The sequence below is a fragment of the Salmo salar genome, chromosome ssa01, assembly GCF_905237065.1.
Source record: "Salmo salar chromosome ssa01, Ssal_v3.1, whole genome shotgun sequence".
Taxonomy (NCBI): domain Eukaryota; kingdom Metazoa; phylum Chordata; class Actinopteri; order Salmoniformes; family Salmonidae; genus Salmo; species Salmo salar.
In genome coordinates, this window is record NC_059442.1 from 61,028,222 (window position 1) to 61,042,831 (window position 14,610).

The following is a 14,610-nucleotide window of genomic DNA, read 5'->3' on the forward strand; positions in this document are numbered from 1 at the left end:
TTGTGTCGAAAGCTATTGAGACAGAGTAAACTAAAGCACATGCACGCCCACCTCTCACTTGTGTCATGTATGATTTCCCTGAAATGTGCTATTGTCAGGTAAATGACGTGATAGATGCTTGTCGCTCCAAATCCCTATCTTCCATCGAGTAAGTTAATGGACTTTACTTTCAGTATGATAGCGATAAATATGTAACTTTTACTCTTTTACTCTTACATGAATTAACTATATTACTAAACTAGGGCAAATGACTACCCTAAACCAGTTAAACAAGTATAATATATCTCTTGAGATATCCATGAACCCCAGAGGGGATCTTCAGGTCATCAGACTGTTAAACAGTCATCTCTACCCTGGACCATAGAGACTGCTGCCCTATCAACCTGGTCTCAGAGCATTTTGTGTTATTCTGTACGTAAATCTGAGACGCTCTATTTAGTGCCATATGTTACATTTTGTATGGTATGCATTAATTTGTGGATGTCCATCATCCATTTCTCAAATTATATGTAATGAATTTGTATGATATGTTACGAATTTGCAAAACGTACAATATGTTACAAATTTGCAAAACGTAGAATATGTTACGAATGTGCAAAACTAATGATATGTTATGAATTCAAATATGTTGTGGCTAATGTTAGCTAGGTGGCTAGATTGCTAATGCTAACGTTAGCTAGCTGGCTAGCATTAGGAGTTAGGGGTTAGGGTTAAGGTTAGGGTTACCCAGCTAGCAATGAGTAATTGGCCCAGAAGAGGCCCTCTTCCGGGGGACCGGAACTTATTGAATCGGCCCGGAATCAGGTGTCGGACTCGGCCCGGAATCAAAATGAATGACTGCCCAGAATTTCCGTCTACCAGAATTCAGCCGACTTTGCCGGCATCTTACCAGAATACCCCCAGAAGCGGCCTGATGCAAATTGAAATAAATGTGTACAAAATTACCTGATTTATTCATTTAAAATATTACTATTATACATTTTATACATACAAATTATACCCATCCACAAAAAAACATTTTGTGTCGGAGGAAACGCCATACACCTGGTGACCGCGTCAGCGTTCAAGCACCTGGCCCACCACAGGAGTCGCTACAGCGCGATGGGACAAGGACATCCCGGACGGCCAAACCTTCCCCTAACCCAGACGACACTGGGCCAATTGTGCATCGCCTCACGGGTCTCTCGGTCACAGTCAGCACGGGTCTCGAACCAGCATCTGTAGAAACGCAGTTTGCACTGCGATGCAGTGTCTTAGACCAATGCGCCACTCGGGAAGTTCCACCAACAAAGTTTTTAATGCTTATCAATTCCCTTACACAAAGTAACAAAATACTAAAATACTACACAGATCTCTTAAAGAATTTCATTTAAATGTTAATTGTATTTTTTGATCACTGAAACAATGAGGAAAATATGGAAAAATAAATAAATAATGAAATGTTAATTATATAAAGCAGCCCGTGTAATCATCTGCCAGAGAGTAGCCCCAATCGGTCCGAGCCCCAAGTAATAAATTTGGACCGGATAACTCACACCGGAATTGGCCCGAGCACCAAGTAATATATAGATTTGGGCCAGATAACTCTCACCGGAATCGGCCCAAGCCCCAAGTAATAGATTTGGGCCAGAGAACTCACACCGGAATTGGCCCGAGCACCAAGTAATATATAGATTTTGGCCAGATAACTCACACCGGAAGCAGCCCGAGCATGCTAGCCATAAGTAATACTGCCGATGGCGGCCCAGACTCGGGCCACATGACGTCGGCCGAGTCTGACTCTCAGCCGAGTGCCCCGACTCTCAGTCGGAATCAGCCCAGATCCACTGTGCTAGCTGGGTAAGGTTAGGAGTTAGGTTAAACGGTTAAGGTTAGAGTTAGAGTTAGCTAAAAGAGTTAAGGGTTAGCGAACATTCTAAGTAGTTGCAAAGTAGCTAAAAAGTAGCAATTAGTTGAAAAGTTGCTAATTAGCTAAAATGCTCAAGTTGGCCAAGATGATATTCAAACACACAACCTTTGGGTTGCTAGAAGTTCGCATTATATGCCTGTCCATCCACCATGACCAACCACCCTCCTTTTGTTTTTGCCTTAAATAATGTTCTGTCTTATGTAACCATACCAAACTTAACATAACATACTAATTTGAGTGTCCCGGATTACATTTAATGTTACTTCTAGTCCACAGGAGGTTGGTGGCATCTTAATTGGGCAGGACGGGCACGTAGTAATGGCTGGTGTTTAATGCCATTCACTCTGTTTCAGCCATTATTATGAGCTGTCCTCCCCTCAGCAGCCTCCACTGTTCTAGTCTATAAGAACAGGCTGTCCTATAGACAGTGAGCTTCAAAAGTATTGGGACAGTCAGTGACACATAATTGTTTTTTTTGTCTCTGTACTCCAGCACTTTGGCTCATTCTATATAACTACTGCTGTACACACCTTTTCTATTCATATAGGGGAGAGGGGGGTATTTTGAGCCATTTTTTACATTCAGCATCACTACTTCAAAGGAAATATAGTATTCTTTCTAACAAAGATATCTACATATATTTCAGAATGTTGTGAATCCTTGGAAATAATCAGAATTTATGCAAACATAACAGCTTTGAAAAGATAGCTTGTCCAAAAAAAAGTGGTCTCTTGGCACAACTTACCCCAGGTGTGGGGTAAGTTGAGCATAGGGACAGGATAAATTGAGCAGCCTTGGGATAAGTGGGTGATGGTGTCCTGTGACAGTGGGCGATGGTGCAGGTACAATGGCAAGAAAAAGTATGTGAACCCTTTGGAATTACCTGGATTTCTGCATAAATTAGTCATAAAATTTGATCTGATCTTCATCTAAGTCACAATAATAGACAAACACAGTGTGCTTAAACTAATAACACACAAATTGTTGTATTTTTCTTGTCTATATTGAATACATCATTTAAACATTCACAGTGTAGGTTGGAAAAAGTATGTGAACCCCTAAGCTAATTGGAGTCAGGAATCAGCTAACCTGGAGTCCAATCAATGAGACGAGATTGGAGATGTTGGTTAGAGCTGCCCTGCCCTGTACGAAACACTCAACATTTGAGTTTGCTATTCACAAGAAGCATTACCTGATGTGAACCATGCCTTGAACAAAAGAGATCTCAGAAGACCTCATTTTAAATTAAGAACTGTTGAGTTGCATAAAGCTGGAAAGGGTTACAAAAGTATCTCTAAAAGCCTTGATGTTCATCAGTCCACGGTAAGACAAATTGTCTCTAAATGGAGAAAGTTCAGCACTGTTGCTACTCTCCCTAGGAGTGGCCGTCCTGCAAAGATGACTGCAAGAGCACGGCGCAGAATGCTCAATGAGGTTAAGAAGAATCCTAGAGTGTCAGCTAAAGACTTACAGAAATCTCTGTAACACGCTAACATCTCTGTTGACGAGTCTACGATACGTAAAACACTAAACAAGAATGATGTTCATGGGAGGACACCATGGAAGAAACCACTGCTGTCCAAAAAAAATCATTGCTGCTCATCTGAAGTTCGCAAAAGAGCACCTGGATGTTCCACAGTGCTTCTGGCAAAATATTCTGTGGACAGATTAAACTAAAGTTGAGTTGTTTGAAAGGAACACACAACACTATGTGTGGAGAAAAAAAAAGCACAGCACACCAACATCAAAACCTCATCCCAACTGTAAAGTATGGTGGAGGGAGCATCATGGTTTGGGGCTGCTTTGCTGCCTCAGGGCCTGAACAGCTTGCTATCGTCGACGAGAAAATGAATTCCCAATTTTATCAAGACATTTTGCAGGAGAATGTAAGGCTATCTGTCTACCAATTGAAGCTCAACAGAAGTTGGGTGATGCAACAGGACAATGACCCAAAACACAGAACTAAATCGACAACAGAATGTCTTCAACAGAAGAAAATACACCTTTTGGAGTGGCCCAGTCAGAGTCCTGACCTCAACCCGATTTAAAATGCTGTGGCATGACCTCGAGAGCGGTTCACACCAGACATCCTAAGAATATTGCTGAACTGAAACAGTTTTGTAAAGAAGAATGGTCCAAAATTCCTCCTGACCGTTGTGCACCTCTGATCCACAACTACAGAAAACTTTGGTTGAGGTTATTGCTGCCAAAGGAGGGTTAACCAGTTATTAAATCCAAGGGTTCACATACTTTTCCCACCCTACACTGTGAATGTTACACGGGGTGTTCAATAAAGACATGAAAACGTATAATTGTTTGTGTTTCATTAGTTTAAGCAGACTGTGTTTGTCTATTATTGTGACTTAGATGAAGATCAGATCAAATTTTATGACCAATTTATGCAGAAATTCAGGTAATTCCAAAGGGTTCACATACTTTTTCTTGCCACTGTAGGTCAAAGTTTAATTCATGGAATGGGAGTGTGGTATATTGTATATCTTAAATTTATGCCTACATTCAGATATACAGTGCCTTCAGACTTTTTCCCCATTTTGTTGTGTTATAGCCTGAATTTAAAATGCATTAAATGTAGATATTTTTTGTCACTGGCCTAGACACAATACCCCATAATGTCAGTGGAATTATGTTTTTCGAAATGTTTACAAATTCATAAAAAATGTAAAGTTGAAATGTCTTGAGTCAGTACGTATTCATCCCTTTGTTATGGCAAGCCTAAATAACTTCAAGAGTAAAAATGTGTATAACAAGTCCAATAGTAAGTTGCATGGTCTCACTCTGTGTGCAATAATAGTGTTTAACATGATTTTTAATGACTACCTCATCTCTGTACCCCGCACATACAGTTAGCTGTAAGTTCCCTCAGTCGAGCAGTGAATTTGAAACACAGATTCAACCACAAAGACCAGGGAGGTTTTCCAGTGCTTCGCAAAGAAGGGCACCTATTGGTCAGTAGATGGGTAAAAATAAAAAAATCAGATATTGAATATCCCTTTGAGCATGGTGAAGTTATTAATTACACTTTGGATAGTGTATTAATACACCCAGTCACTACAGCGATACAGGTGTCCTTCCTAACACAGTTGCCGGAAAGGAAGGAAACCGCTCAGGGATTTCACCATGAGGCCAATGGTGACTTTAAAATAGTGACAAAGTTTAATTGCTGTGATAGGAGAAACTGAGAATGGATGAAAAACATTGTAGTTACTCCACAATACTATCCTAATTGACAGAGTGAAAAGAAGGTAACCTGTACAGAATACAAATATTCCAAAAATGCATCCTGTTGGCAACAAGGCGCTAAGCTAATACTACAAAAAATGTACTGGCCTGAAGATTCTTGGTATCTTTAGCAAGCGCAGCCTCCATGTCATCAGATAAAACTGTGTGTGCCTCTGCTACTCTATCATAGCCTCTCTTTCGCACAGATCCTCTTTCCTTTTTGTCAGTGTACCTCTTCTGTGTTATCCAGTCTATTTTTTCATACCTTGCTGCTGCTCGATTGGACTTCTTCCCTACTCTCACTTCCTTGACTGCCTCTCTCAAGAACCTCACTGGGGGGGGTAGACCCCTGCTTGTTTGATGTTTGTATACAAGGGGCATGATGATGTCTGCTTTGTAACAATAAAAATGCACTTAAGTTCATATGCATGACACATTGCGAAAATACCATGCATATTACTCATAAAACGGACTACATGTACTCATAATTTGTATGGGGTATGGTGACCATTGGCTCAATTTACCCCTTGGCTATTGGCTCAACCTACCCATAGGCAAAAACACATAGCTACAAGGATGCACTTTCATGCTGGGTTAAGGAACTCATATTGTAGCTTATAGAGACCCCAACTGATGTATAAAACAATCTTAAAAATATGTACTTTGGTTTCGATACAAGCATGAAACCTATACAGTGTCTTGCAAAAGTATTCATCCCCCTTGGCGTTTTTCCTATTTTGTTGCATTACAACCTGTAATTTAAATTTATTTTATTTGGATTTCATGTAATGGACATACACAAAAAAGTCCAAATAGGTGAAGTGAAATGATAAAAAAATAACTTGTTTCCAAATATATATATATATATATATATATATATATTTTTTAAACAGAAAAGTGGTGCATGCATATGTATTACCCCCTTTTCTATGAACCCCTTAAATAAGATCTGGTGCAACTAATTACATTCATTTGTCACATAATTAGTTTAAAAAAAGTCCACCTGTGTGTAATCTAAGTGTCACATGATTTGTCACATGATCTCAGTATATATACACCTGTTCTGAAAGGCCCCTGAGCCTGCCACACCACTAAGCAAGGGGCACCACCAAGCTAGCGGCACCATGAAGACCAAGGAGCTCTCCAAACAGGTCAGGGACAAAGTTGATGGAGAAGTACAGATCAGGGTTGGGTTATAAAAAAATATCAGAAACTTTGAACATCCCACGGAGCACCATGAAATCCATTATTAAAAAATAAATATGAATATGGCACCACAACAAACCTGCCAAGAGAGGGCCGCCCACCAAAACTCACGGACCAGGCAAGGACGACATTAATCAGAGAAGCAACAAAGAGACCAAAGAGCTGCAAAGCTCCACAGCGGAGATTGGAGCATCTGTCTATGGGATCACTTTAAGCCGTACACTCCACAGAGCTGGGCTTTACGAAAGAGTGGCCAGAAAAAAAGCCATTGCTTAAAGAAAAAAATAAGCAAACACGTTTGGTGTTCGCCAAAAGGCATGTGGGAGACTCCCCAAACATATGGAAGAAGGTACTCTGGTCAATGAGACTAAAATGTAGCTTTTTGGTCATCAAGGAAAACGCTATGTCTGACCCAAACCCAACACCTCTCATCACCCCGAGATTACCATCCTCACAGTGAAGCATGGTGGTGGCAGCATCATGCTGTGGGGATGTTTTTAATCGGCAGGGACTGGGAAACTGGTCAGAATTGAAGGAATGATGGATGGCGCTAAATACATGGAAATTCTTGTGTGAAACCAGTTTCAGTCTTCCAGAGATTTGAGACTGGGACAGAAGTTCACCTTCCAGCAGGACAATGACCCTAAGGATACTGCTAAAGCAACACTTGAGTTGTTTAAGGGAAAACATTAAAATGTCTTGGAATGACCTAGTCAAAGCCCAGACCTCAATCCAATTGATAATCTGTGGTATGACTTAAAGATTGCGGTACACCAGCGGAACCCATCCAACTTGAAGGAGCTGGAGCAGTTTTGCCTTGAAGAATGGGCAAGAATCCCAGTGGCTAGACGTGCCAAGCTTATATAGACATAGCCCAAGAGACTTGCAGCTGTAATTGGTGTAAAAGGTGGCTCTACAAAGTATTGACTTTGGGGGAGTGAATAGTTATGCACGCTCAAGTTTTCAGTCTTTTTGTCTTATTTCTTGTTTGTTTCACAATAAAAAATATTTTGCATCTTCAAAGTGGTTGGCATGTTGTGTAAATCAAATGATACAAACCCCCCAAAAATCTATTTTAATTCCAGGTTGCAAGGCAACAAAATAGGAAAAATGCCAAGGGTGGTGAATACTTTTGCAAGCCACTGTAACACAATACATTTATTTGACTGTGAAAATCAGTTTTTTGGACCTAACTTGCTTACCACTTTTTCGATGTGGTTTCTTCCTTCAGACACCATGTATATAGCCTCGCTATTGTTATCTTACTGCTTCTGTTTAATTATTTTTTTACTTTCATTTTCAATTTTTTACTTATCTATTTTTACTTAACACTATTTTTTCTTAAAACATTGTTGGTTAAGGGCTTGTAAGTAAGCATTTCACTGTAAGGTCTACACCTGTTGTATTCAGTGCATGTGACAAATCAAATTTGATTTGAAGATGACATCTTCCTTAATATTTGGTCAAGATTCATTTTGTGTATGGTTTCCTAGAAAAAGGTGGTGGCTCAAGTAACCCTTCGGCTCAAATTACTTCACTCCCCTACTGTCCATTCTGTCTATACACACCATTCAAATACATTCTGTATATATTTACATTCTGGTTCTGACATTGCACGTTCTGATATTGCTCAACCTGATGTCTTTATTCATTTTTTATTGTGTGTATTGTTATTGTATTGCTAGATATTGCTGCATTGTCGGAGTGAGAAACAAGCATTTTGTGCACCTGCGATTACATCTGCAAAAACTGTGTACGTGAACGTTCTGGTTGGTTGAAACATCTTTAATGTCATGAACAGGGCTTCTGCCATCTTGAACAGAGTAAGATGTAACAGCTTCTGCCAATTAAAACATTTTCCAGTGCAAAGTTAACAAAACGCCAATTAAAAGTGCTTGGAGAGTCAACAATTGGTCTGCTCAGTATGCCTAGAGTGAGACAAATGTAAAATGTTTAGCTTTTTTGTTTACTTTAAAGCTATAATAAAACATACACTTAACTTTTCTCAAATGTTCTACTTATAAGAGTTTTAAGTTGTATTACCATAGGCTGCTATAAAGCACCAGGTAGTTTACAAACAAACACTTAAAGCAAGACAACAGACTGTGTGAAGAGTGAGTTATAACTGCGCCCCTCTATGGTTAAAATATCTCACACGGGGGACATGGTCATTCACTTATTTAACAGTACACGTTTAAAACTAGCAATGTGCTATTACAACGTAAATACATATGAATCTAGCCACTTTGAAATGGGAGTAAGAACAAACACTGTCTTAAGGACTAGGCTTATCTTTTTCTTTCCTTCTGATACTTTTGCGATGCATTGTGATTATTAACCAGTCCTTGACTATGGAGTTGAAGCAGCCAATAGGGGGGTGGGGTTGGGTGACCACTGTCCTGCCATGGGTGACTCTGGAGTCGGCAGCGCAGCACAACATTCATTTGGTCTTCTGGGCCTTCTGGGCGGACTTGGTGACCTTGCCAGTGGAGGGAGCTTTCTTCTCCACACCCTTGATCACCCCGACTGCCACTGTCTGGCGCATGTCACGCACTGCAAAACGACCTGCAGAGAGAGAGAGCGAGCGAGAGAGAGAGAGAGAGGATGTCAGATCAATGGTAACTTCAAGGGAGAGTGGAATGATTTTCAAAGAATTCCAACCAGGCCCAAGAGAACTACTACCCAACAATACTCACCCAGTGGAGGGTACTCAGAGAAGCTCTCCACACACATGGGCTTCCCCGGGACCATATCCACAATGGCGGCATCCCCAGACTTCAGGGCCTTGGGGTTGTCCTCCAGTTTCTTGCCTGAGCGACGGTCAATCTTCTCCTTGAGCTCAGCAAACTTGCAAGCGATGTGGGCGGTGTGGCAGTCCAGCACCGGGGCATAGCCAGCACTGATCTGACCAGGGTGGTTCAGGATGATCACCTAAAGGAGGGAACATCAGACACAGTTAACATGGTTGTTCTGTCAACACCTGTATCAGCACTGATGTGGTAACCATGACATTCAATGTTGGCCCCTTTTCTGCCAAAAATAGTTCCCCACAGCTCATCACACTGTGCCACAAATATATATCTGTGAGAAAGAGAAATATGGGATATTAATAGTAACTATTAAGCTGTATCATCGCCACAAATACTTTTATCCATGTGATCAACTTGTAAGTCGCTCTGGATAAGAGCGTCTGCTAAATGACTTAAATGTAAATGTAAATGTAATCATTACTGTGTATCATACTTAAACATAATAATTATTTGTAGTTGTATGACTTTTGGTTCTATGGTTTTTACACCTCTACAGTAGTTTGTGTGTGTGTGTGTGTGTGTGTGTGTCTGGCCCTGCCCACCTGAGCAGTGAAGACGGCTGCCTCCATTGGGGGGTCGTTCTTGCTGTCTCCGGCCACGTTGCCACGGCGAATGTCTTTGACGGACACGTTCTTGACGTTGAAGCCCACATTGTCTCCGGGCATTGCTTCGGTCAAAGCCTCGTGGTGCATCTCCACAGACTTCACTTCGGTTGTCACGTTAACAGGGGCAAAGGTCACCACCATGCCTGGCTTGATCATACCCGTCTCCACACGGCCCACGGGCACTGTGCCAATTCCTGAGTGAGAGAGGATAAGAAAGTGAGCGTGACAGATGTATCATCATTATGGATGGACAGCCTCTAGGGTGGGTGTGATGCTCACCTCCAATCTTGTAGACATCCTGCAGGGGCAGGCGGAGGGGCTTGTCGGTGGGGCGGGATGGGGGCTGGATGGCATCCAGAGCTTCCAGCAGGGTGGTCCCGGACGAACTGCCATCCTTCCTGGTGATCTTCCATCCCTTAAACCAGGTCATCTGAGCATGCAGGAGACAGGAGTTAGCAGTATGTTCAAAGCAAAGTTATGAAGTGTGCTGTGCTAAACATTGACGTACTTTCTTCAAATTAAAGTGGAGAGCAGATTATATTACATATCGTCATAGATGGCTCACTGTGGTTGCAACGCTATCCTAGAATAATGACCAAAAATAACAAGAAATGCGCTTTAGTTTTGTGCTTACGTACGTTAGGACTGGCCTCTAGCATGTTGTCTCCGTTCCAACCAGAGATGGGAACAAAGGCTACCATATCCGGGCTGTAGCCGATCTTCTTGATGTAGGTGCTGACTTCCTTCACAATCTCCTCATAGCGCTTCTGGCTGTAGTTGGGCTCAGTGGAGTCCATCTTATTGATTCCCACGATCAGCTGCTTGACCCCCAGGGTGTAGGCTAGGAGGGCATGCTCGCGGGTCTGCCCGTTCTTTGAGATGCCCGCCTCGAATTCACCCACGCCGGCCGCCACGATCAGCACTGCACAGTCTGCCTGTAAACACCAGAACATGGGAATAATGCATACAATAAGTTTTCAAAAAAGTCATATGCTACGAAGGCACTTTACGACTACTGAAGTTGTCTGGGGTTATAGTACAGCTATAAGCTAACCTTGAAAACCAAAGCTGCAAGTTTAATAATAGACTTCCAGTCCCTGCAAGTGAAGACCTGGCAATTGTCTGTGTGTAAGGAAAGACTGTCATTGTGGTTCAGACCTGGGAGGTTCCAGTAATCATGTTCTTGATGAAGTCCCTGTGTCCGGGAGCATCGATAATGGTGACGTAGTACCTGCTGGTCTCAAACTTCCACAGTGAGATGTCAATGGTAATGCCACGTTCCCTCTCTGCCTTCAGCTTGTCCAGCACCCAGGCATACTTAAAGGATCCCTTCCCCATCTGAGAAAAACACACATCACTGGTTATAAACATGTTACTGAGGAGTAACATGGTAGTGAATTTTACTCCCAAGATGAAGGATTGTCGCATTTTTGACACATATTGTTAATATCATGTCTATCTTTAAGTAGCCTATAAAGATGATTGGATAATACAATATAACAGCAGTCTACAAACCCTTTTCATAACACGTCGGCTAACAGAAGAACGGACTATCAAGAGTTGATTGCAAAGTACAGTACGAACTCCTACTCACCTCAGCAGCCTCCTTCTCAAACTTCTCGATGGTCCTCTTGTCAATGCCACCGCACTTGTAGATCAGGTGGCCAGTGGTGGTGGACTTTCCAGAGTCCACGTGGCCGATCACCACAATGTTGATGTGAAGCTTTTCCTTGCCCATGGTCAAAGTGACAGTGAGAGAGTCTGCAAACGGAAAACGCAGCACGGTCAATGGATCTTAAGGGATTTCCTTGGCAAAAACACAGCAGGGAATAGATTGAATTATAGCACAAGGACACTACAACTGACTTGCCATTGCGTAACAGCCCCAGCAGCTACTGCCTCAGTATAACTTCTAAGGGCAAGCACAGTTTACACACACACAAACAATTTCACATATTTGTCACCACGAGACAAATAAGCAATCACTTAATGTCAGCAAATTGGGCATCACGTCAGTGGGCACAGAATTGTGTCAAGCTCAAGACACACTGACAGTTTCTTCCCTCGCCTCACATCCCTCCACATACCTCTCTTCTTCCACTTAGCAGGCCAGCTAGTTATCCCTCCTTTCCTCTGCCACCACAGCTCAGCTCAGTAATGAGACATTGAGACGATCAGATCTTATGTCACTGAATATCCTCCGCATTCCGTATCAATTTGCTAACTATAGCCTCACAGATAGTCCTCCATTTTGTCATGATCCTTGCCATTGGAAGTGCAGCAGCCATTTCTGAAGCCAGACAACTGCATTGGATGCATGCACAGGTTAAATGAAGGGGAATAACGTGTCAACAATTTCTGGCTTTACTAGGGCAGTAGTGTGGATTCCTTTTCATTGACTTACAACATGATAATGACAGATAAACAAGATCATCACAAATTCACCTAATTTTGCAATTGCCACAATCAACACCCTAGGTTATTTATTTATGACATAACATTTCATTAACTGAGTAATGTATGGAAATTGTTACAGTAGCCAGTTCTGCAAGATTATCTATGTGCACTGGGAGCTGATACCAGATATAATCACAACTGACAGTTATTTTTACTATAAAATTCTGGTAGCTTTGCAATAGTTTATTTTTCTTTGCAATAGTTTTTTTTCTCCACTGTTCATTTTCCTTTGCTGTCCATGTATTAAAGAATAGGTGACTAGAAAACGGGGGCGTGTGCTACAATTAGCAGCGCGACCAGATAATTCGAAGGAAGTCTAGGGGATTTATCAGGCTTTTCGAGCTCTCCTTCTGCCTCTGCCGCCATGTTCTCATCCCTCTGTTTACTGGAATAGACTATCTATGCGCATTAGCGGCCGACTGTCGGCTTCCAGCGTCAATACAATATTCACACGCACACAAACATTACGGACAACAATATTATAAGGACACATTGAAAATAGAAAAAGATAATTCAATCATTCGCCATTTACAGTATTGCATTTGAGAGCAATTTATCAAAGGGTGAAATATTATCGGGAACTGTTGCCTACCTGCTCAAACGACAGTCAAGTTCGGTGCTGAATGAAAGACCGTGTGTAACGAGATGCTGATCCGCTTATATCCCAGACAGTAGGGAGTTATGCAATTGCGCTCAATTCTCATGCCCCCTCCTAGACCGTTCTAGACAGAGCATCAGAGCAAGGGAACGAGTAGATGAGGCACACTCAACTCCGTTTTCTTACATTGAGCCACAGTTGAGTGATGATAACAGGTCCCGCGTTTTGCTAGCGACAACATTGAGCCGCCATCAGTCCATACTTGTAAAAATTGTAATTATGAAAACTCCTACCTGTACCTATGTTTGTCCTGTACAACCGCAGTCTTCCGCGTGGTGCTGAAATTCATACTTTTTATAAACACTTTTATCGAATACAACTCCTGACTTTTTCCTCATTTGTATTGCTCAACTTAATTTGAATTCGTCAATGAAAGTGTATTTTTCCTCAATTAGGGAACGAGCGATTAGGGATATAATCCGTACAAGTATTTTTTTAGATAAATAATAATTGTGTATAAACTAAATAAGGTCCTATAAATAAGACCGACCCTATAACATATGCATGGACTCCTGAACATGAGGTCCTGCTATGGAAGTAAATTAGAGACATAATGTATTGTGTAGGCATGTAAAGTATGACTTGCACATGTAAAATATGAGTTGCACCTGTAAAATCAGTTTTGTAGTTTCAAAAAATATTTGCAAACATGTAAATTATTTTGAGAATAAATGCAGCAAAACTCGCAAACACGTAACGTGATGTGTGAAAAAATACAACACTTGCAAACATGTAACTTGATATGTGAATAAATTCAATACGAGTTGCATGCATGCAACTCGATTTGAGAATGAATGCAACTCATTTACAACAATTGCAACTGGTGAATCTTCTGTTTCGTAAGAGCTGCTCTGCAAGCAAGTGTACCACATGGGGATGTGTGAAACGTACTCCTCAGCGGGCAGTGTCCCCACTAGCGCAAGCGAATAGCTAGCTTTTCATACTGTATATAAGACGCTTCAGGAGGGCGGTCACATGTGCTAGCGAGGCAGAGGTCCCGAGTTCTCGCCAGGTATGGACCAAATCGGAAGTGGAACCACTGATCAGTGGTGTAAAGTATTTAAGTAAAAATACTTTAAAGTATTACTTAAGTCGTTTTTTGGGGTATCTGTACCTTACTATTTATATTGTTAACAACTTTTACTTTTACTTCACTACATTCCGAAAGAAAATATTGTACTTGTTACTCCATAAACGATTTTTCTTTTGAAAAAACCCTAATGTTAAAAAAAGGATACAATAATGAGATGTATCCACCAATCCAAAGAAAGGATATGTGGGAGCTAGACAACACGCTGTGCCGCTTTGTGGACAAACGACTCTCATTGTTAGGGTGGAGAGACATGTATCTTGTCAGTATATCCATAATCTTTGGTGGTACTCGCTAACATGCTAACCAGACCGGACACGTCACGTGCACGAGCGTCACAAAATAAATTTAGAAATCCATGTTATTCAATTATTGCACCCACACTGCTCTCGCGCGCCAACGAGCGTCTGCGTTGCCAAGGGCTAAAATATAATTATTTTCTATTTGGGTCGCAGATCGCGCTGAAAGTCCTGCCTCTCCCATCTCCTCATTGGTTTATAGAAGCAGGTACCGTGCCATCTTCTCATTGATTATACCCATGTGGGTGATTGAAAGACGAACTGTTTTGGTCGTTGTGGTAATACTATGAAAGTTTAGATGCGATCAACATATAAGTTCAAAGATGAAAAAGTCTG

General features: G+C 41.5%; 1 protein-coding gene across 2 annotated transcripts; it reads right to left on the bottom strand.

The window, feature by feature from the left end:
• Window positions 1–8,125: 8,125 nt before the first annotated feature.
• LOC106607006 (elongation factor 1-alpha, somatic form) lies at window positions 8,126–13,060 on the bottom strand. Of its 2 annotated transcripts, none has more exons than XM_014203539.2 (8): window positions 12,820–13,060; window positions 11,365–11,531; window positions 10,929–11,108; window positions 10,409–10,705; window positions 10,050–10,200; window positions 9,708–9,964; window positions 9,052–9,286; window positions 8,126–8,920 (listed from the first exon to the last, which is right to left on the bottom strand). In XM_014203539.2, the coding sequence occupies exons 2-8, from the start codon at window positions 11,506–11,508 to the stop codon at window positions 8,796–8,798; spliced, it is 1,389 nt and encodes a 462-aa protein (XP_014059014.1). In that variant the 5' UTR covers window positions 11,509–11,531; window positions 12,820–13,060; the 3' UTR covers window positions 8,126–8,795. The 2 variants fall into 2 exon arrangements, with proteins under 2 accessions (XP_014059014.1, XP_014059019.1); XM_014203544.2 differs by lacking the exon at window positions 12,820–13,060 and adding an exon at window positions 11,858–12,176.
• Between the last annotated feature and the right edge of the window lie 1,550 nt (window positions 13,061–14,610).